The 18,653-nt window shown below is 36.4% G+C and overlaps 1 protein-coding gene across 3 annotated transcripts in view; it reads right to left on the reverse strand.

Moving 5' to 3' along the window:
- LOC100890759 (GPI ethanolamine phosphate transferase 1) overlaps positions 1–18,653 on the reverse strand; it is a 39,002-nt gene that overhangs the window by 18,179 nt on the left and 2,170 nt on the right. The window contains exons 3-15 of one of the 3 annotated variants that reach the window (XM_030975111.1): positions 18,372–18,493; positions 17,597–17,695; positions 16,741–16,847; positions 16,080–16,335; positions 15,375–15,491; positions 14,286–14,479; positions 13,676–13,810; positions 12,962–13,041; positions 12,340–12,519; positions 12,185–12,250; positions 4,486–4,612; positions 4,279–4,347; positions 536–627 (exon numbers count right to left, since the gene is read on the reverse strand). In XM_030975111.1, the coding sequence (XP_030830971.1) occupies positions 536–627; positions 4,279–4,347; positions 4,486–4,612; positions 12,185–12,250; positions 12,340–12,519; positions 12,962–13,041; positions 13,676–13,810; positions 14,286–14,479; positions 15,375–15,491; positions 16,080–16,335; positions 16,741–16,847; positions 17,597–17,695; positions 18,372–18,493 (1,644 nt within the window). Of the gene's footprint in view, positions 1–535; positions 628–4,278; positions 4,348–4,416; positions 4,613–12,184; positions 12,251–12,273; positions 12,520–12,961; positions 13,042–13,675; positions 13,811–14,285; positions 14,480–15,374; positions 15,492–16,079; positions 16,336–16,740; positions 16,848–17,596; positions 17,696–18,371; positions 18,494–18,653 lie in introns of all 3 variants that reach the window. The other 2 variants (XM_030975112.1, XM_030975113.1) reach the window with 2 other exon arrangements.

Below are 18,653 nucleotides of genomic sequence, written 5' to 3' on the forward strand. Positions count from 1 at the left end.
CATCAAAGAAATCTGACATGGAATCAAGGGGGTGGGGTGGGGATAAAAATACACATGACCAGCTATTCCAATACAGCTGCATCCGGCACTGAAATAAAAGCTTTTATTCTACATCAGGATTAACAAAGGATGTTCATCTTAGGTCTGAGTTTTACTTTTGTTAAGCATGATCATAGATCCAGGGTCGAGTTTAACTGAATTAGTAGAAAATGGACTATGGTATGGACTTTAACCGTCCCATCGTTACAATCTTTGTAACTTAAATATGACTAGTTTCACTTCTCAATTGACACCATTCTTATCCTTATCCTGTTTGGTGTTTATACCATGGTCAATACAATCAAAACCAAAGAACACATCCTCCTTGCCATTAATGTGCTTCTTTTATTCTGGTTTCGGACTCTTCAACATTATGGAACATGAGTACACTCTCCAGCAATGTCCATCCAAAAATATGACCCTTTCAAAATACACTGCAGCCAATCAGATTACAGACAGGTTTCATAAGTGATAAAAGAGAATTTGTTGTACTTACACAAGAGTAATGTTTGGGTCTCTGCCAACGACAGGTAACATTGGAAAGACGGCTAGAACAAGGCACGATATCAACCATCCAACACTGTACATCTATATCATGAAACAAGAACAAAAACAAGATACTGAGTTAAGCCCACAGTATTATTAATTTTTTTTTACAAAAATAAAGTAACAACCAATTGTACTAAACAATATCTGCATAAGAACAAATATAAATGTATTTATACTTTTTATATACCCAGTAAAGTAATAATCATAATGCTTTTTGAAAATGTAATCTTTTATATGTAAATGGTAAACTGTCAATTGCATTCTTAATAATTCAGTCATTTGACTGCTTATATGAATGGTTTTGATCTGTTGTTGTTTCTACTGAAATAGACTGTTAAATTTAACTTGTGTGGCTAGATACTACACAATTTTTTTAATATCTTAATCAATAAATTTATATTAATGTAAGCCATGAAAAATAATCTACTTGTTGATTTTGTGTCCTTACATTTGCCTTAAAATCAATAGAATGATAAAATGATATTCTAAAATAACGTGCAGAAATCAGAGAAGGAACAAATTGTAAATCTTGTAAATCTTATCATCACACACAAAACTAAGAATGATACAAGGTTGTTTTATCAGGTAAAAGAAAACTTTGCAGTACTCTACAGACACTTAACCACAGGATGCATCAAGGCCTTGAACAAAGTTTAGGCCATTGAATATATCTTAGCTTCTTAGCAAAGAAACAAAACATCCTGATTCTTCATACCTTGCTAGAAATCAGGATGAAAATTTGAAATAAGGCCAGTCTAAAAACTCAACATTATATTGCTTACATTTTTAAATCAATCCTAGATATATATTTTTTCAATTGCTTTTCTCTTCTATATTAAAATAGATATTAATATCAATTGTTCAGAGTGGACTTGATAGAGTTATGCAGTATTATATTTATCTGAGCGACTGGTGACTGCCACTACAAAACAGCCCCTATCATGCTTCATTTATATGATTGGTCTACAAACCAAAACAGATACAAGGACTTTCAGCCTAAAATATCTAATCATGCCCCTTTGCTATTTAATCATAGTATCATTTTCCAAGAAATGCAGGTTTGTTAAAATCACTCCAGTTAGCTACTTCCTGCCAATGACATAATGTGGGTTCAAGATCATTCCACTGCGGATAATGTCCTCTAAAAGGTACTTTCCCTTATATGTGTGATACCACCGTCATTATCCCCTAATTACCGGAAGTCTTCCTTTTCTCTTCTGGCTTGCGTTTCCATCCTATTCAGGCTTAAAGCATCATGACACTCAAGTCAATCATAGTTCTCTCCTAATTTCAACTTTCTAAGAAATCACTGCTCACAATGTCATTATGGAGAAGGTAAGAAACATTGAACAGTAATTATATCGCAATCATTATCCCTAATTAGCGGAAATCTTCCTTTTTTTCTTCTAGCTTGCGGTTGCATCCTATACAGGCAGCATCATGACACTCAAGTCAATCATAGTTCTCTACATACATTGAACAGTAATTATATCACAATCATTATTCCCAATTACCGGAAGCCTTTCCCTAATGAACCATAATACTATGAAAACAATTACCACTATCAATAGCCAGAGAGGTATCATACTCTCAGCCAAATAACCTTGATCTCAAACACCATCAATGTATATCACTCAGAATAGGTGTGATCAAAACTTGGACATTTCACACAAAGTTCAAACTAATTTGTCAGATGGGATTAAAGCCTGAGGGGACAAGGCCTGAGGAGACAAGGATGACCTTGTCGAGTCATGGTCAGTCTGTGACCTTGAATCAAACGCTTTGTATCAGGGTCACCTAACTCAACTTACTCAGGACATGTGTCTAGAGAATATACAATACAGATCTGCTTGTGCAAACTAAAGCCTAGAGTCCAAACAATGTTGGCATTGCTTTGTGTGTCACAGGTGGGTGAAGGTCAATGTTAACATATCTTTATTGACCATTGTCTGGTGGTATGACAAAGATCATGAGAGCAACAGGTGCAAGAGGCCATCTGGGACATATCTTACAGGGAAAGTACAGACTGGTCAATCTGCCTGTCCAAAGTGAGTACCGGCAGCATGTAATTGAGTATAAATTTGGATAGAAGTTTTCTTCGTAAAATAATATATTTAGACAAATTAGAACTCCAATAAACATTTATCAAACAGGAATGACTATTATAGTTCTATATGAATAAGAATTCTGTGACCACGTTGATATCCCTATATTCAAAGATACTTTCAAAAAATAAAGGAATTTTCTGAGAATTACTGTATGCTATGCAATATGCATATATCTTCTCCTAACAACATATAGGTACCGGGTATACACTTTGGAGGATGCAGGTTGTTGATTAAATGCACTCATCTCTTTCCGCTTCCCCTCAGAGCCAATGTTTTCTAATCATATCACACTGGCATAGGCATAGCAACTCAGAAGGTATATATAACATTACAGAAATAAAATGAAAGAGCAGACTCATCACGGCTGTGATGGATGTAGGCTATCCCTATTCAATTACCATGCTACTGATGGGCAGAGATAGCATGAGGAAGCACGAGAGAGGGCGTAGGAGAGGGTATGCCAATGGGGAGGGGGAACAGAGATTTGAAAATGAGATTGGAAAAGAGATAGAGAGATGGACATAGAAAGGGGGAAAGGAGAGAGAGAGAAGGAGAAAGTGAGATGAAGAAAGAAGAGAGAGAAATGGAATTAAGCGACAAGAATGGCATGGATGCAAGATGTTCTGTTGAAATGTTAAAAACCCTGGATGGGTCGAGGTAAGAGGGAGAATACCCCTCTCAAAATTGGACAAATTGGTGGTGGTACATGTTGGCCAAAAGTGCCACTCTCAATTACCCCAGGGTGTTGGTCCATGGAGGCAATAGCCTGGCATGTAGTCAAATGACTCATTCTCACACAGTTGCCCATGTCCATCTTTCCTGTATTTCTCCACTCATTCCAAACATTTTCCAAAGAAAAATAAATAGATTTAAATTCAAATGAGACATCAAAACATTAAACAAGTCTGTTGTATCCTTGGATCAGGCTTGATTTTAAAAATCTACCACATCCAATTCTTCTACTTCCACGAACCTTGAGAATATCAATCAATATTCTCCATGAAAACATCCATTAGAAGTTGTATGTAATGAATTATAATGTAGAGCTTGCTACTGTCCTTTAAAAAGAAGTCTGATATCCTTTCCAAACTAATCAGAAGTCACTGACGTTGCTCTCCGAGATCACCGTATCTTAGATCCCAATGAGCTGTGTGACTCAAAGAGAACTCACCTTATTCCTGTGTGTAACTCCACTGCATAGGGGCCAGAAAGCCACGCCCACCAGCCCCACAGAGATCACCTCCCGGTAGAAGAGACTCAACACCAGTGTCTTAGATCCCAATGAGCTGTGTGACTCAAGAGAACTCACCTTATTCCCGTGTTTAACTCCACTGCATAGGGGCCAGAAAGCCACGCCCACCAGCCCCACAGAGATCACCTCCTGGTAGAAGAGACTCAACACCAGTGTCTTAGATCCCAATGAGCTGTGTGACTCAAGAGAACTCACCTTATTCCTGTGTGTAACTCCACTGCATAGGGGCCAGAAAGCACCCACCAGTCCCACAGAGATCACCTCCCGGTAGAAGAGACTCAACACCAGTGTCTTACATCCCAATGAGCTGTGTGACTCAAAAGAACTCACCTTATTCCTGTGTTTAACTCCACTGCATAGGGGCCAGAGAGCCACGCCCACCAGCCCCACAGAGATCACCTCCTGGTAGAAGAGACTCAACACCAGTGTCTTACATCCCAATGAGCTGTGTGACTCAAGAGAACTCACCTTATTCCTGTGTTTAACTCCACTGCATAGGGGCCAGAGAGCCACGCCCACCAGCCCCACAGAGATCACCTCCCGGTAGAAGAGACTCAACACCAGTGTCTCTATGGCGACCACACCCAGTACGCTGTATCCTGCTATCTCCTGCAAGGAATGCCTGGTGGTGATGTTGACGAGCGACTGATGGAACACTTCCCACCTGTCAATCCAAATCAGACAGATAAGACATTCAATCATGCAATGAGACAATGACCAATGTTTGGCTCAAGGCCTAGAAAGGGTTCAGTTGTGGTTATCGCTATGGAGATTCATGGATTGTACAACAAGCTTGTTTTATATAGGCCAAATAAACAGAGACAAAATGAGAGAGAGACACACACACACAGAGAGATAGACAGAGACAGAGACAGCGAGACAGAGACAGAGAGGGAGAGAGAGGGGCAAACAGAAAGAGACACAGACAGAGAGACAGAGATAGAGAGACAGAGAGAGGGGGAGAGAGAGAGAGAGAGAGAGACAAATAGAGAGACAGAGAGACAGAGAGAGACAGAGACAGAGAGAGGAAAGCAAGTACGGGTCAGGTTCAAGAGAGTATCTGGGAGTGGGTGGGGAAAGAGACAAACAAAACGAGGCAAAGACAAAAAAGGGGGGAACAAAAAGGAAGAAACAAGATGAAAATGAAAAGTAACAGCAAAAAGGATGTGAGTCCAAATGACCATGGGATAGACAGAGAGAAAGACAAAAGAGACAAAAGGAGACAGAGAAATGAGACAAAAATAGAGAAAGACAGAGACAGACAGGCAGACAGGCAGTCAGAGAGAAAGGTCAAGGAGAAACAAATATACACACCAATATATCTATACACAGACCAACAAATAGACAGCATCATCGGTAGATTGCTTGCCAGAAAATTCTAATTAAATGTCATCTTCACAAACTTGGGATACCAACATCCTGTTAGGTTTTGTGGAATGGGTTGGCTAAATGCCTGAACATCATCACAGCGTACCCATCAGCCTGCCACCGATCAAACATGGACGACATTCTTGGGTAACATCTTCCATCTCCTCATCAAAAATGAGACGAGCACTGGATGTTTTTCTGATTTCTATCAATCTGTATCAGCGAAAGAATAAGCTTGTAACCTCATGAATACAACTCATTCCATATCTAATGCTTCTTGGCAAAGCTACTGAAGAGCTATCATACTCGTCACTTATCATGACTAATCTATATTAATATCAAATTGAGAATAAAATTCTCTCTCTCTCTCTTTCTCTCGCTTGGGGGATGGAGTCATATGCTATTGAAGACTTGAAATGTTTATCCTATATTCACTGTGATACCACCTCTATGAATAAGAAGACACTGTGAGGTGGTAGAATAGCTTTTCATCTCAAATGAGATGCTTAACGGACATTAACCTGTACCTGGTTCACCTAAAGAACATACATCCCCTTGAGCCCCGCCCCTAATCACCATCATGATGCCTGAATTTAGATTGCTGGTTGCGTGTAGACGGTTGCTAATGCTACTATGTAAAGTACATGACAATGCAAGGTCAATGCCACGTCCACATAACGCGCTTGAAATATCATGACCATATATGGTGCGAAATAATGTAGGTATCCGATAACAACCGGTAGTAATCAAAAGTGCATCATCGGTGCTATGAACTGAACTGGATAAGAGAGGATGAAGCCTGGTAAATATCACCGGAAGCCGAACACATGTGTTACATTCAATGAGATAACTGTCAGTCTGTGTTAGCTTCATTATCACCAAGCCAACATCATTAGGTTTTAGGCAACTGATAACTGCTTTTACTTTTCCATAATTTTTGCAGACTGCATTAACATCATACCATCCTAAATTTACAATGGTCTTTGATGTCTCAACACAAGATTCTTTTTCATTTCAAACTCCTCCATTCCTCTCAAAATCTATGAACTGCCTTGAAAAATTGTCCATACTGTGTTATTAAGTCAGATAAGTCCAACAGATTGTCAGCTTTAATACAAAAACCTTTTCTTACCTAAAACTATATAACTAAAAGTAGAAATATAATGGCTTGACCATACCAAATAAGCACAAACGACTCTTAATTTAGCAATTTTGTAATACAGGATATACAAATCAACCTTCAACACATGTTCATTATGGGACCAATAAATCTACCTGGAACCAACATCTTAGTTATCACATCATGCTGCAGGATACATACAATCTTTCCTTGAATCAACACACAATTTATCTAAACCTATTTAAACTGACCATTCCTGTGTGAGACAGAAATTAATTTCCCCAAAATTATGGAACATTTTGGCTTGAATCTTGTTGATGCGTCATCGGAAGTAACATCAGTGGCATATGTGGATGTGATAAACAGCGGAGGCACGCGAGCGCTTTGGGATCTGTAGGCACATTGCCTCAGAATATTGTGAAATATTCGGGCCATTTCACTAAAGTATGAGACAAATTGAGGGCCGTATTTGTCATGGGCCTCGAAAAAGGGGTATAACCCAGGACCCTGTATTATAAAGAGTTGTGATTGATTAAAATCAGTCGCAACTTAAAATTAATCGTAGCTGTGAACTTAAGAGATGGGAGTTGCGATTGAGTTCAAGTTGTAATCAATTAAAATCAATCGCAAGTTCGCAACACTTTATGAGACAGTACCTAGATCTCCTGAATGCTGGATACGTCACTGAATATCAAGAAGGTTGAGAACCAAACTGAAGTGATACCATTCTCATGACTAAATGTGAAAATAGAGATTTGAGAGAGACAACAAAAGTCACATATAAAAAGTAAGATATGTTGATAGAGAAAATAAGAAGGGTTACTAAAACATATCAGTTAGGGCTTAAGTCCAGATATTAATGATTCCTCTTTTTATCTGATGTTTTATGTGTAAGGCTTTGTCTGTGGGCGTTATAATGACTAATACTTGGGAAGCATTCCAAAAATTAAGATAGGGAGCAAATTCACTTGCTGCAAATTGAAATGTCATCTGCTCTTATCAGAAGGTACATCTACCACGAGTAACACTGTTCTATCTAAGCCATGATTGAGAGGTAGGTATGAACAGCAATGTCTTTTTAATGAAATCTCTTTTTTTTTCCATCAATTTGAAATGTTACTTACGAAGCATTATTGTGAAGGTGTCTTGATATGAAATGACCATCTCTTTTCTTGATGTATTAAAACATGAATCAAAGGCAAAATTAATTTTTCCTTTTATAACACTACCTCATGGTATCAATTAGGAATTTATAGATGTAAACTTTTCCTGATTCACCAATTGACTTCCTGAATGTTATTACGAGCATTGTTACTGATTTTGCAGTCAGAGATAAAAGCCAATCAGCTGTCAATTGTTGTGTTTTCTCACCCCTCCCACGATAGTCTACCCATTTCTAGCCAATCCAGCAGGACCAAGACCAATCTGAACCTCAATTAGATAGGATCTGCATACCGGTACTTAACTGCCAATATCTAATCTGAAATTCAAATTTCTTTCAAAATCAGGTAGTAGTAGTAGTGGGAAGAAGGGTGTGCGATGGTCTTAACTTGCTAAAATATTTGTCAGGTTTCTGTAGGTCCTTCAATGACCCCTGACGTCTAACCCTGGTTATCATTGCTTCACGGCTCTTGTCCTGTTGAAACAGAGGGTGAATTCATACTGCCATGCACTGCCATGCACAAGTTACTTGTTTGTTGTATTTATAGACCTCCTGATACAAATACTGAGTATTTTGAGAAGATCACAGAAAATTTTGAGAAGGCAAATGACACAAATATGGAATTACTTATACTCGGGGATTTCAATGTCGATTATAAACTGAATGAAACTCTTCATGATAATCCTGTTCATTGCTTGGAGAATTTATTTCTATTAACCCAATTGGTCACCAAGCCCACGAGAGTTACCACAAAATCAGCAACCTGTATTGATCACATTTTGAGCACTATACCTGAAAGACACATTTTAACTGACGTACTTAATATATCATTGAGTGATCACTATCTCGTACATACTGTCATTGATTTAAAGAATACAAAAGAAATTCATAAAGTGAGGCGGTTTCGGGATTTCAAGCAATTCGACGAAGCCCGATTCCTTGAAGCAATTAAAACCAATAATATTTTTGAATTGTCTAACGAAAATCCTCTGCCTCTGACTTTGGCATGGAAATCATGGAAAGAAACTTTCTTGAAAATAAGTGATGATTATGCACCTTTTAAAGAAGTACGGGTAAAAGATCGATATTGCCCTTGGATTACTAATGACATTATTCAGCTCATGTATAAACGAGATCATTTGAAGAGTAAAGCTGACTCAACGAAATCTCATGATGATCATTGTAAATATGTGAAGTGTAAGAATTATGTTAACAGATTAAGAAATGAAAAGAAAAAGGCTTACTTCAATGATGTGTCTAAGAAATATAGTAATAATGGTAAGAAATTATGGAAAGAAATGCAGCAGGTTACAGGCATGACTAAAAATGATAGTTCATCATCCTGTTGTATAGACAGTGATACAATGAATGATTTCTTTGTTAATGTTGGTAATAATATTTCACAATCATTTCCTCATAGTAAGTCTATCAAATGGAAAAACCCAGCATGTATGTATGAATTCAAAATAGAGTCTCTGAAAAAGGAGAAAATACTTAAATATTTGCTTCTTTTAGATAAAAATAGTAATACTGATGTACTAGGATTTGATACAAGGTTACTTCAAATAGCAGCACCATATATATATATGAATCCTTAACAGATATATTTAATTCAAGCATACAAGGTGGAGATGTACCAGAAGACTGGAAATTGGCTAGGACAACTCCAATATATAAGGGAAAAGGTTCTAGGAATGAAGAAACAAACTACCGTCCCATCTCTGTTGTGAGCCATATCCCTAAAATAATAGAAAAGGAAATTCAGGAACAACTGCTACGTTATCTTCTTAAACACAATCTTATCAATATTGAACAACATGCTTTCCTACCGAAACATTCAACGACAACTTGTCTGCATAGAGTTGTCGATGAATTTTTTGATGCATTCAATGAAAAAGAAAAAGTTGGGGCATGTTTCTTAGATATATCGAAATGTTTCGATAGTGTAGACCATGATATTCTACTTTTCAAAATGCAGCAATATGGTATTGCTGAAAACATGCTAAGATGGTTTTCAAGTTATCTGAAGGAAAGAAAACAAGTTGTATTCTCGCAAGGTAAACTTTCTGCAAAAAAGGAACTGTCAGTAGGGGTACCACAAGGAGGAGTACTTGCCCCGATTATATTTTTACTTTTTATCAATGATATATCACAATCAATCAAATCTGGTGTTCTAACTATATATGCTGATGATATTATTTTATTTGAAATAGGGAAAGATGTGCAAACAATAACCTCTAGACTTCAATCAAATATTGATTCTATTAATGATTGGTACAAACAAAACCACCTAAGAATTAATGTTGACAAAACAAAGAGTATATTATTGCAAACGCGTTCCCATGACATTCTGAAAATATATATTGATGGAATTGAAATTGAGCAGGTCAAGTCCATACGATACTTAGGCGTTGAAATTCATGAAAATTTAAAATGGGATATTCATGTAAATAACCTATGCAAATCTATAGGATACAAGATCCGTTCTCTTGGGAAACTGAGGAAATTTCTTAGTTCTTCTTTACTGAACACTCTTTATAAATTTACAATACAACCCTGCATCGATTATGGTATTTCTGTCTGGGCCAACAGTGCAGATAAACATAAAACTAAACTACAAAGATTACAAAAACGAGCCGCACGTTATATAACTGGCAACTTTGACCTAAATGTTTCTTTCAAAACACTTTCAAAAAAATTAGCTTGGCAAGACATTAATGAAAGAAAAGACTACTTTCTTGCCACACAAATGTTCAAATGTATACATGGTCTAGCCCCTCCACAGCTTTGTAATGATATCGAAATGTTTTGTGAACGACATAATCATCATACTAGGAACAATGATAGTCTTAATGTAGTCCCACCTGAAGTCCACCTCTCAATTTTTAAACAAGCCTTTAAATTTTCCGGTGCTAAGCGATGGAATGGCATCCCCCACTTTATACAAAATGCCCAAACAATTGAAACTTTTAAATTGATTTATAAGAAGTTTTATTTTTAATCTAATTTTTGTAAATATTTATATCTCTTGTACTTTTTTGTATATATATGTATATATTTTTTTTTTAATGTATTTTATTAAAATGTATAATACAATAGCATGTTATTTCTAATGATGCTTACATTTCTGAGATTTTACTATGTTGTTTTAACTTTATGTCAACATATGCAGTTAAATTATTTGAAACGTTGTTAAATATTTCACATGTGATTTGCTTTTTAATGTTAACAGGACCATGTTGAAAAACAGTATACCTGAACATATTATCCTGTATAAAGATGTTTTAATAAATAAATAAATAAATAAATAATCAAGAACCCTAACATTCTTAGCCCTTCCTCTAAACCCCTAGCTGAAGTCCCCCAAACATTGTCAGTTGAATCCAGTTCATGAGCTCCTGATGATAATTGACTGAACATAGCAGCCAAAATGTAACAATAAAGATTGACAGTCTATTGGGGTCAGGTGATTACAGATGAAGTGATGAAAGTACAAGAGATGATCCAGGATGCATGTCCGCTATCTCTCATCACGTCTCGAAAATGAACGACTCTAATATCAAAATGAGCAATTTACAATTACCACAACTTGATCAGATAAATCCAATCATCTCCGAAGTGAAGAAAGATGCATCTCCTTTGTGACATCGCCAATCAGACAAACTTCAAATTCAATTCAATCAAAAAAGGTTGAAAACACTTTGACCCATTTCTGTCCAATTGTTTTCAGTCACTACATCAAGAGCTCCTAAAAAGTTTCCTGGCAGTGCTGGGAGAATGTTTTGTACATTGACTACTCAAGAGGTGAAAATGGAAATGGGTGACATGATCAATCATGATTTAATTTTCAACATTTGAGTGCACGATGTGATGAGTAGTCCTTGGAATACATGAGTTTGAATGTGTTAAGAGCAACAGAATAAAATTATATGGTAAGAATCCCTTGTTTAATCTTGTAAGAACATGTTTTTTTAAAGAATCATTCTAAGAATATATTCCAATCATGTTTGTGCTTTATCTATAGACCAATACACAATCTGGTAATAATCTCAAGAAATTTGATTTTTCTTCTTTCTTTTTTAAATAATTGTAGCTTTTAATTAAATAGACTGTGCTCATTCCTCATTATGAGTTACTGTGTTTATCATCTGCCTTTTGCCATCTATTCTAATCAACTATCTATATCCTCTAACTTTACTATTTTTATATAATTTTTTTCTTCATATGTTCCTACACTGTCTATTCAGAGCTGCAAGGTTGTTAAAACAAGATGTTATATGTTTGATGTCAAATCATGGCAATAAGCTTACCGTTTCCAAATTCACTCTAAATTTGCTTTCTATTGAGAACTTTGAAACTTTAAAAAAGAACTATTACACTGGATATTCATGTATACTTTCTATTTTTTAACTTTAAACCATGTAAAATGTGTTACATTATTGAATATTGAAATGTATATCTGATTTATTTTCAAAATCACTGTTCTGTTGGGAATGAAAAATAAAAACCGAAACTAAAAACTGAAAACATGTTTGACCTGAACAACTTCATAACCTGTAAAACGTTTTACCTCTTTTAAAACTCACCTTTTGACGACTGCATACCAGAGAGGGACTGGTGTCAGAGCACAGATGTAGTAATTAATAGGAGATGTTTTACCTCTTTCTAAACTCACCTTTTGACGACTGCATACCAGAGAGGGACTGGTGTTAGAGCATAGATGTAATAATTGATAGGAGATGTTTGTAACGCGAGCAGGATGGCGATCAGAGCAGCTATCATACAGAAAGCAGGCAAGAGACCAGGATGTGTGTTACCATGGTTACGAGGCTTGGGGGGTGTGGCTAGGCTGGTGTGGTATTTCAGAAGAATGTGAAGAATGTATGCCATCCACCCAAGGTAGCTCAGAGTCACACTAGACCTGGGTTATATGCAAACACAGAAGATGAGCAAATTCTAATTAAAATGTTTCATATTGGAATTCCCTTCCTAGAATTATATGTCAGATTTTTCTGTGGAAACTACTTGTAGGGGCATGTACTACAATCTGAAACAAAACGCAAACATCAGAAAAGCAAATATCATGTCGATGTTTTCTTCCTATAAATGGGATTGTGTGAACAGAGTGGACTACAACTATAATTCGCACATTGACCCCAAATTAACCCTTTACCAGCTTCTGTTGAATAGTGGCACAAACAATGGATTATTACTATGGATGATTTTGTCACAAGTACATATACTCCAAACAATGTGGTAATGGTTTCAATATAGCATGTAAAGAGTTAAGAGTACAACAGTATTCCCCCTGATCCTCATATCTCTTCCAACCCTGAAAGAACACCCTGATACACCCTCCTTACCCTAAGAAGAATCGATCATAGGTCTGGTAGTACCCTAAGCCATCTAGACCCAACGATATCAGCTTCTCAGTCTCAGCTATCTGTAGTGGAAATGAAAGGACTATTTTATTTAGCTGCCCACTGATGGAACAAACAGCGCAGAGCCACAGTCAAAGTTTTTCACACAAACCCAAACAATACAGCAATCTGGAGGTTTGATCCAGGCAAGTAAAAGGTTAATATCAATACAGTCCAGATAACTTGGCGAAACTCAGTGAGATGTAAAACTGTGTCACATGGATGAGATAAGATTTTATGGCTGGACATCAAGTTGTAGTCCAACTGTTTAGTGGCCTACTCTATGATGTACAGTGCAGGGTAGGACACTACATCCTAACACAGCGGCCCTACTAGAATTCAGTGCTTCTTAACATTTGGCCCTTATCCATCCAGAGGCAATTCATGTATATATTTTTCCTAAGCATCTTTCACCTTAGGAATGGATCAAACTTTATTGATGCCTCCCAGAAACAATGTAACAGATTATATATTGCTAAAATCAGCACGCTTTCTTTTGTCACAAGCCACTTGTTTAGGAAATAAATATATTTAAAGTTTGAATGCAAATGTAAACTATTTCTTTAATATGGAAATAACATTTTTAGTGGAAAAGAAACCAAGATTGTTACTACAGATTCCTCATTCATCAAATATTTCTAAACTCCTCAAACTTACTACTTGTTTGAAGCGATTCCTCGCCATGTGAATATGAATATGCTTGAGTAGAAGCTCTTTTTGACCTGAGCTGAGAGGCTTGAAGGGTCTGAAGAGAGCTCTGAAGGTGGTAGCAAACTTCTGATTCTCCTTTACCTGAATCAAGACAGAAAATAAATCTTTATTACAATAAACTGAATCAAGAACAAAAATATAGAATCTGAATTGCCCATGTATCGATGTACAAAAAGAAAGCAATGCCTTGCAAAGAAATTATTACTTTCTGTAATATAGTGCAGTGCAAACATAACATTACCTGATACCTAATTCTCAATGAAATTGTAAAAAATGCTATGAAACCCATGATCCTCAGTTCCATCCTTTAACCATACTAAAGCTAAAGCTCACGTTCCAGAATAATTTCCCAAGCGATTATCAAAGTACATAAAATTATTTCATGATGTGATACGTATGATATAAGAAGAGAATTTCATCATCATTACCTTTGCCTGAACAAATGCAATGACTTAGATATACACAAGGTAAATACCATGTGCACCATTACCTCACTCTAGAGGAAAATGAAGTGATATTGAAATGTCCAATGTCCATTGGAAGCATGATACTATACCTCATACTGTGCTATGATCTGTTTAGCGTTAGTGAGCAGTGACCTGGCCTTGTATTCCTCTGTACCATTGAGGTAGTCTACGGGTAGGACACCGACTGAGTTGAGAGGGAAGGGTACACCTATCAGGGATGACATCAAGGGGGCTATGTCTGCTTGGTTTACATCATGGCGTTCTATGTCTTCAAGATGCCAGTCTGTACAATTACAAATCCCCATCAAAGAAAAATTAGGTAAGATAAAGAATATGAATGAAGCACTAACGTTCAATACTGCTTGAACTTTAGTTCTCTAAGCACACTTAGTTGAATGATAACCTATTGATGCCACCATCTATCACTTCATTAACTGGAATAAGAGCAGTATACTCTCACAAGACAGCAACAAGTCTACCAGTTGGATAAGGGAGGCCGTACCTATATACACCAAACATGACACATCCATGAACAGAGACTTAGGACAATATACTCTTTTTCAACGTTAGATCCATATTGTGGTACTGTATCAGCAACAGCAACAGCTACGACTTAGGTCTGAAGAAGCTGGTAGCACAGCAAGTGAAAGGTCATCTTCTGATTGTGAAGAAAGAAGTAATTTTCAAGTTACATCAATCTCAGAGAAACCTCTTCAGTGATTCAATACAACTGATTTTAATTAGTCAAAACAAGATGGCTGATGTGATGTTTGATGTTTCATAAAGATGACATACATCACAGACTGTCTGCATTCATTCTTAACCATTCAGGAGAGATCTGAAAAGGCATCAATACCAGTCAAAAGTACTATTCCTGCACTGGCCCAGTTGTTTACTGAAAAACTAAAAAAACTTTGTGATATGAAGCTTTTGGGGAGTTGTTTACGATAGATGTTTTCACAAAAGGAATCTGACCAAGTGCAAAAATGAGTGTTACAATTTGTCTATTAATTATAGTAACTGTTATTTATTATAAGTTTTTTACTACTGACATCAAGACCAACAAAAGCACTTTATGTGACACGAAACTTTGATTCTGGACCACAAATTGATTTTTTTTTTTTAAATACTGTAAATAAGTACAAAATAATAGTTGAAAGTTTCATAAATTCAAATACCTTGTAAGAAATTGTCCTGGAATTGCTGATTTGTAGTGTGTCTTGCCTCTCTGACACCAGCACCCCAAGCAAGAAGAGGTGTCAGTGTCTCATCTGGGTGACTAGCTCCATGAGATCCTGGTAAAAGCATACAGCAAAGAACAATGATGTTGAATATACTGGATACAACCTCGCTTTCTGATGGGCAGTTTATGTGTCTCCTAAAAAAGATTAACTCTATGTAACTCATCATATGAGTAGAGCAGTCAAGATAATGTTTAGTGTTCTAGGTACCAGCTCACTAAGCAGAGAGCAGCACAGGTGTCTCATTCTCTACCAATGAGATAACAAGAGATCAGGATTCAGATAGGAGTGATTGTCAAAAGAAACCCATTACAAAATTATTTCTGTAATTATCTACCAATTCGATTACAAAAAAAGAGGATTCAGACAGGACTGATTGTCAAAAGAAACACATAACAAAATTAACCAACCTTTGCTTCCTCAAGTTCCTGACAGAAAAATCAACAAGGCCCTATCACTACAAGTCTAAACAGTCAATGGTACACTTTGGAAGTCAAATCGTTCGTTCGTGTCTCCTTAGATCAAGATTAATGTATCTTGATCTTCGGGGTAGTTGCTACAACCGATCGTGTCAGACACGTTGCCCCGGGGTGCAAATGAATCACCTTTACAGATACGGTAGAATATAAACAATGCACATACCCCAGTCAGTCATGCCATGATCTGAAGTCAAGACATACGCAGTCTTCCCATCATGAGCAAAGGCATCCTCTAGCACACCTACGATCTCTTTGATCCCAGCATCCACCAAAGCGATGTTCTCCAGGTATTCCTTAGAGTATGGTTTGTGGGCGTGGCCATTGGTATCAATACCAAGCAGGTGGAGGAAGAGGATAACACGATTGGAGTTCAGCTTGGACCTCAGTGAAGGATCTTCTTTGGATTCTGAGAGGAATTCCTGTTTAAGGTTGGGGACATAAACATCAAGATCTCCGTTTAGAAATACCATTTGTTTGAAAGAAACATCAGAGATTTTTTTAAACTAGGTTACATTCATCTGATTAATATGGAGTATCAATGACATTTTAATGTTAGTAATAATGACTGCAACTGCAGCCATGAATAAACTGGATATATTTCACTATAATATTATAGACATATTACTCTTTTTGTTATTAAGTACGGTATGAAAAATTAATGAAATTGACATAACCAGCACCAAGTTGATCTTTTATTGGCTGTATATCAGCTTAAGCCAATATTTCTTGCTCGTTACATATATACATGAAGGAGGAAAGAGCTCAACACCCATCCTCCCCTCATTCTTGAAACAAAGGAATATAAAGACTCTACTTGGACTTACCTTAACTTTATCAAAGACCCATGTATCTAACTTGGAAGCATCAGAGTCAGCAAAATCTTCACTCTCAGGAGGATAGGTATGGATGAATACATGGTCTCCAGATGCTCCTATTCATAGGTGTGTACCGGTAGGTAAAACATTCACACATACAATGGTGAAGATGTCAATGACAACAAATAAATAAATACATAAATAACCAGTCCAATGCCTTTCAACTTTATACAGGTAAACATATTTGAGCTTGACTTTATTAGAAGCAACAAACTTGATTTTTTTTTTTAAAGGATGTATCTTATACTTATCTACACAAGTACATGATAGATAGACAAACAAAGACAGAATAACTCATGTAAAGACTTTTGTTATTTTACTCTTGTATTATTCAAATATCTACAGTAAATCAAATCAATGATCTTATACTAGCGCAATATTATGTCTCCAGAGATGCCATTGAGAATTGATCAAAGGGCCTAGAATGAGCTATTTTGAACACAAAAAAAAGCCTAAACTATGGTCTGAATGGCCAGGGCCTAAATTCAGGCTATTGCCTGAAAATTGGCATCCCTGTGTCTCTTGAGAAAATAGGATTGTCAGGCAAAAATGTGCAAGGGTTCAAAAGGACTCTCCTATCTGAGACATTTGTGCTTTGAACTTGACAATTTAATCTGATACAACTAAAACAGGATAATCTGATCAAGCCAATTCTACAAAATTAACCCAAACTCATGAATAGATGTAAATGAGCTTCCTTTCTCAAAGACAAAGAGACAAATAAAGGTGTGTAAGTATTTAAAAGGGTTAAATTTCTAAATTACTAATGGGAAATAAAATGAATTTTGACTAGGCAGATACATACCTTTAGCAAACATCGGTAGTATATCTGGACTTCCCCATGACCAGGTGAATCTACTTTGGTTGAAGACAGAATCAAACTCAACTGGATTCTCTTGCCAACCTGAAAAATTCATATAAAAACTTGGGAATTACACCCTCAAATATAGTCATGGGCATCTAATTAGTGTAAGATCAAAAACCTGATAGTAAAATCAATCTGAAACTTGAAAAAATGTCAATATTTTTGTTTTCAATTTGCATTAAGTTGTTAATCATTAAGACCAAAGTGGAGCATCAAAGTAACTTATGAATAAATGACCAGTGAGAGCAATAAAAGAATAACAGACCAAACAAAATTTACATTGCCTCACTGGCCAATATTGGTGGGTTAGGAGTCAGTATTGAGTAGGTTTGACGGTGTGACTAATACCTTAAACACAAATAATTCAACAAAGTATGCTTGAAACAATGTCATCGACATATACTAGAATATAGCTAAACTCAAAGCCTTTCATTTTCAACATAAAAATCTAAAAACTGTTCTCAAATACTTATACCTTGTGCTGTTCAGTTTATGTAAAGTTTGATTAAATTTCACTAACACCCATGTTATTGAGACAACATAATTTAAAAGATTTATTCCATGGCAATTTTTCATTTGGCCAGAGACCTGCCCAGCAGTTAAGATGGAAGATGCATAACCTATTAAACATCAAATGGTTGTAATAGATATCTTGATGGATGTGATTTATGAAAGTAACATGATATTATTTTAAAAGGACAAACTGAAAACTAACCTTTAGTTACTGCACTGACATCTTCATAGAAGCCTGCTATGATAGCAACGTGACCAGGTCGAGACTCAGTTGGGACACGTGTGTGAGAGACACCCCATGTACCTTGATTCTTTAAGATGCTCCTATGAAAAAAACCAATCATAATTAGGAAAATTTGCTATTAGATTGATTTTTGGATTATACTCCATTACTGAAAATATACAAGTATTCAGTACACAAGTAACAAATTACTAGTGGGTCCAACTATTGATTAACATCCTGGTTAATATGGAATTAATGATT

Source organism: Strongylocentrotus purpuratus, unplaced genomic scaffold (assembly GCF_000002235.5).
Source record: "Strongylocentrotus purpuratus isolate Spur 01 unplaced genomic scaffold, Spur_5.0 spur5_scaffold_8, whole genome shotgun sequence".
NCBI lineage: Eukaryota > Metazoa > Echinodermata > Echinoidea > Camarodonta > Strongylocentrotidae > Strongylocentrotus > Strongylocentrotus purpuratus.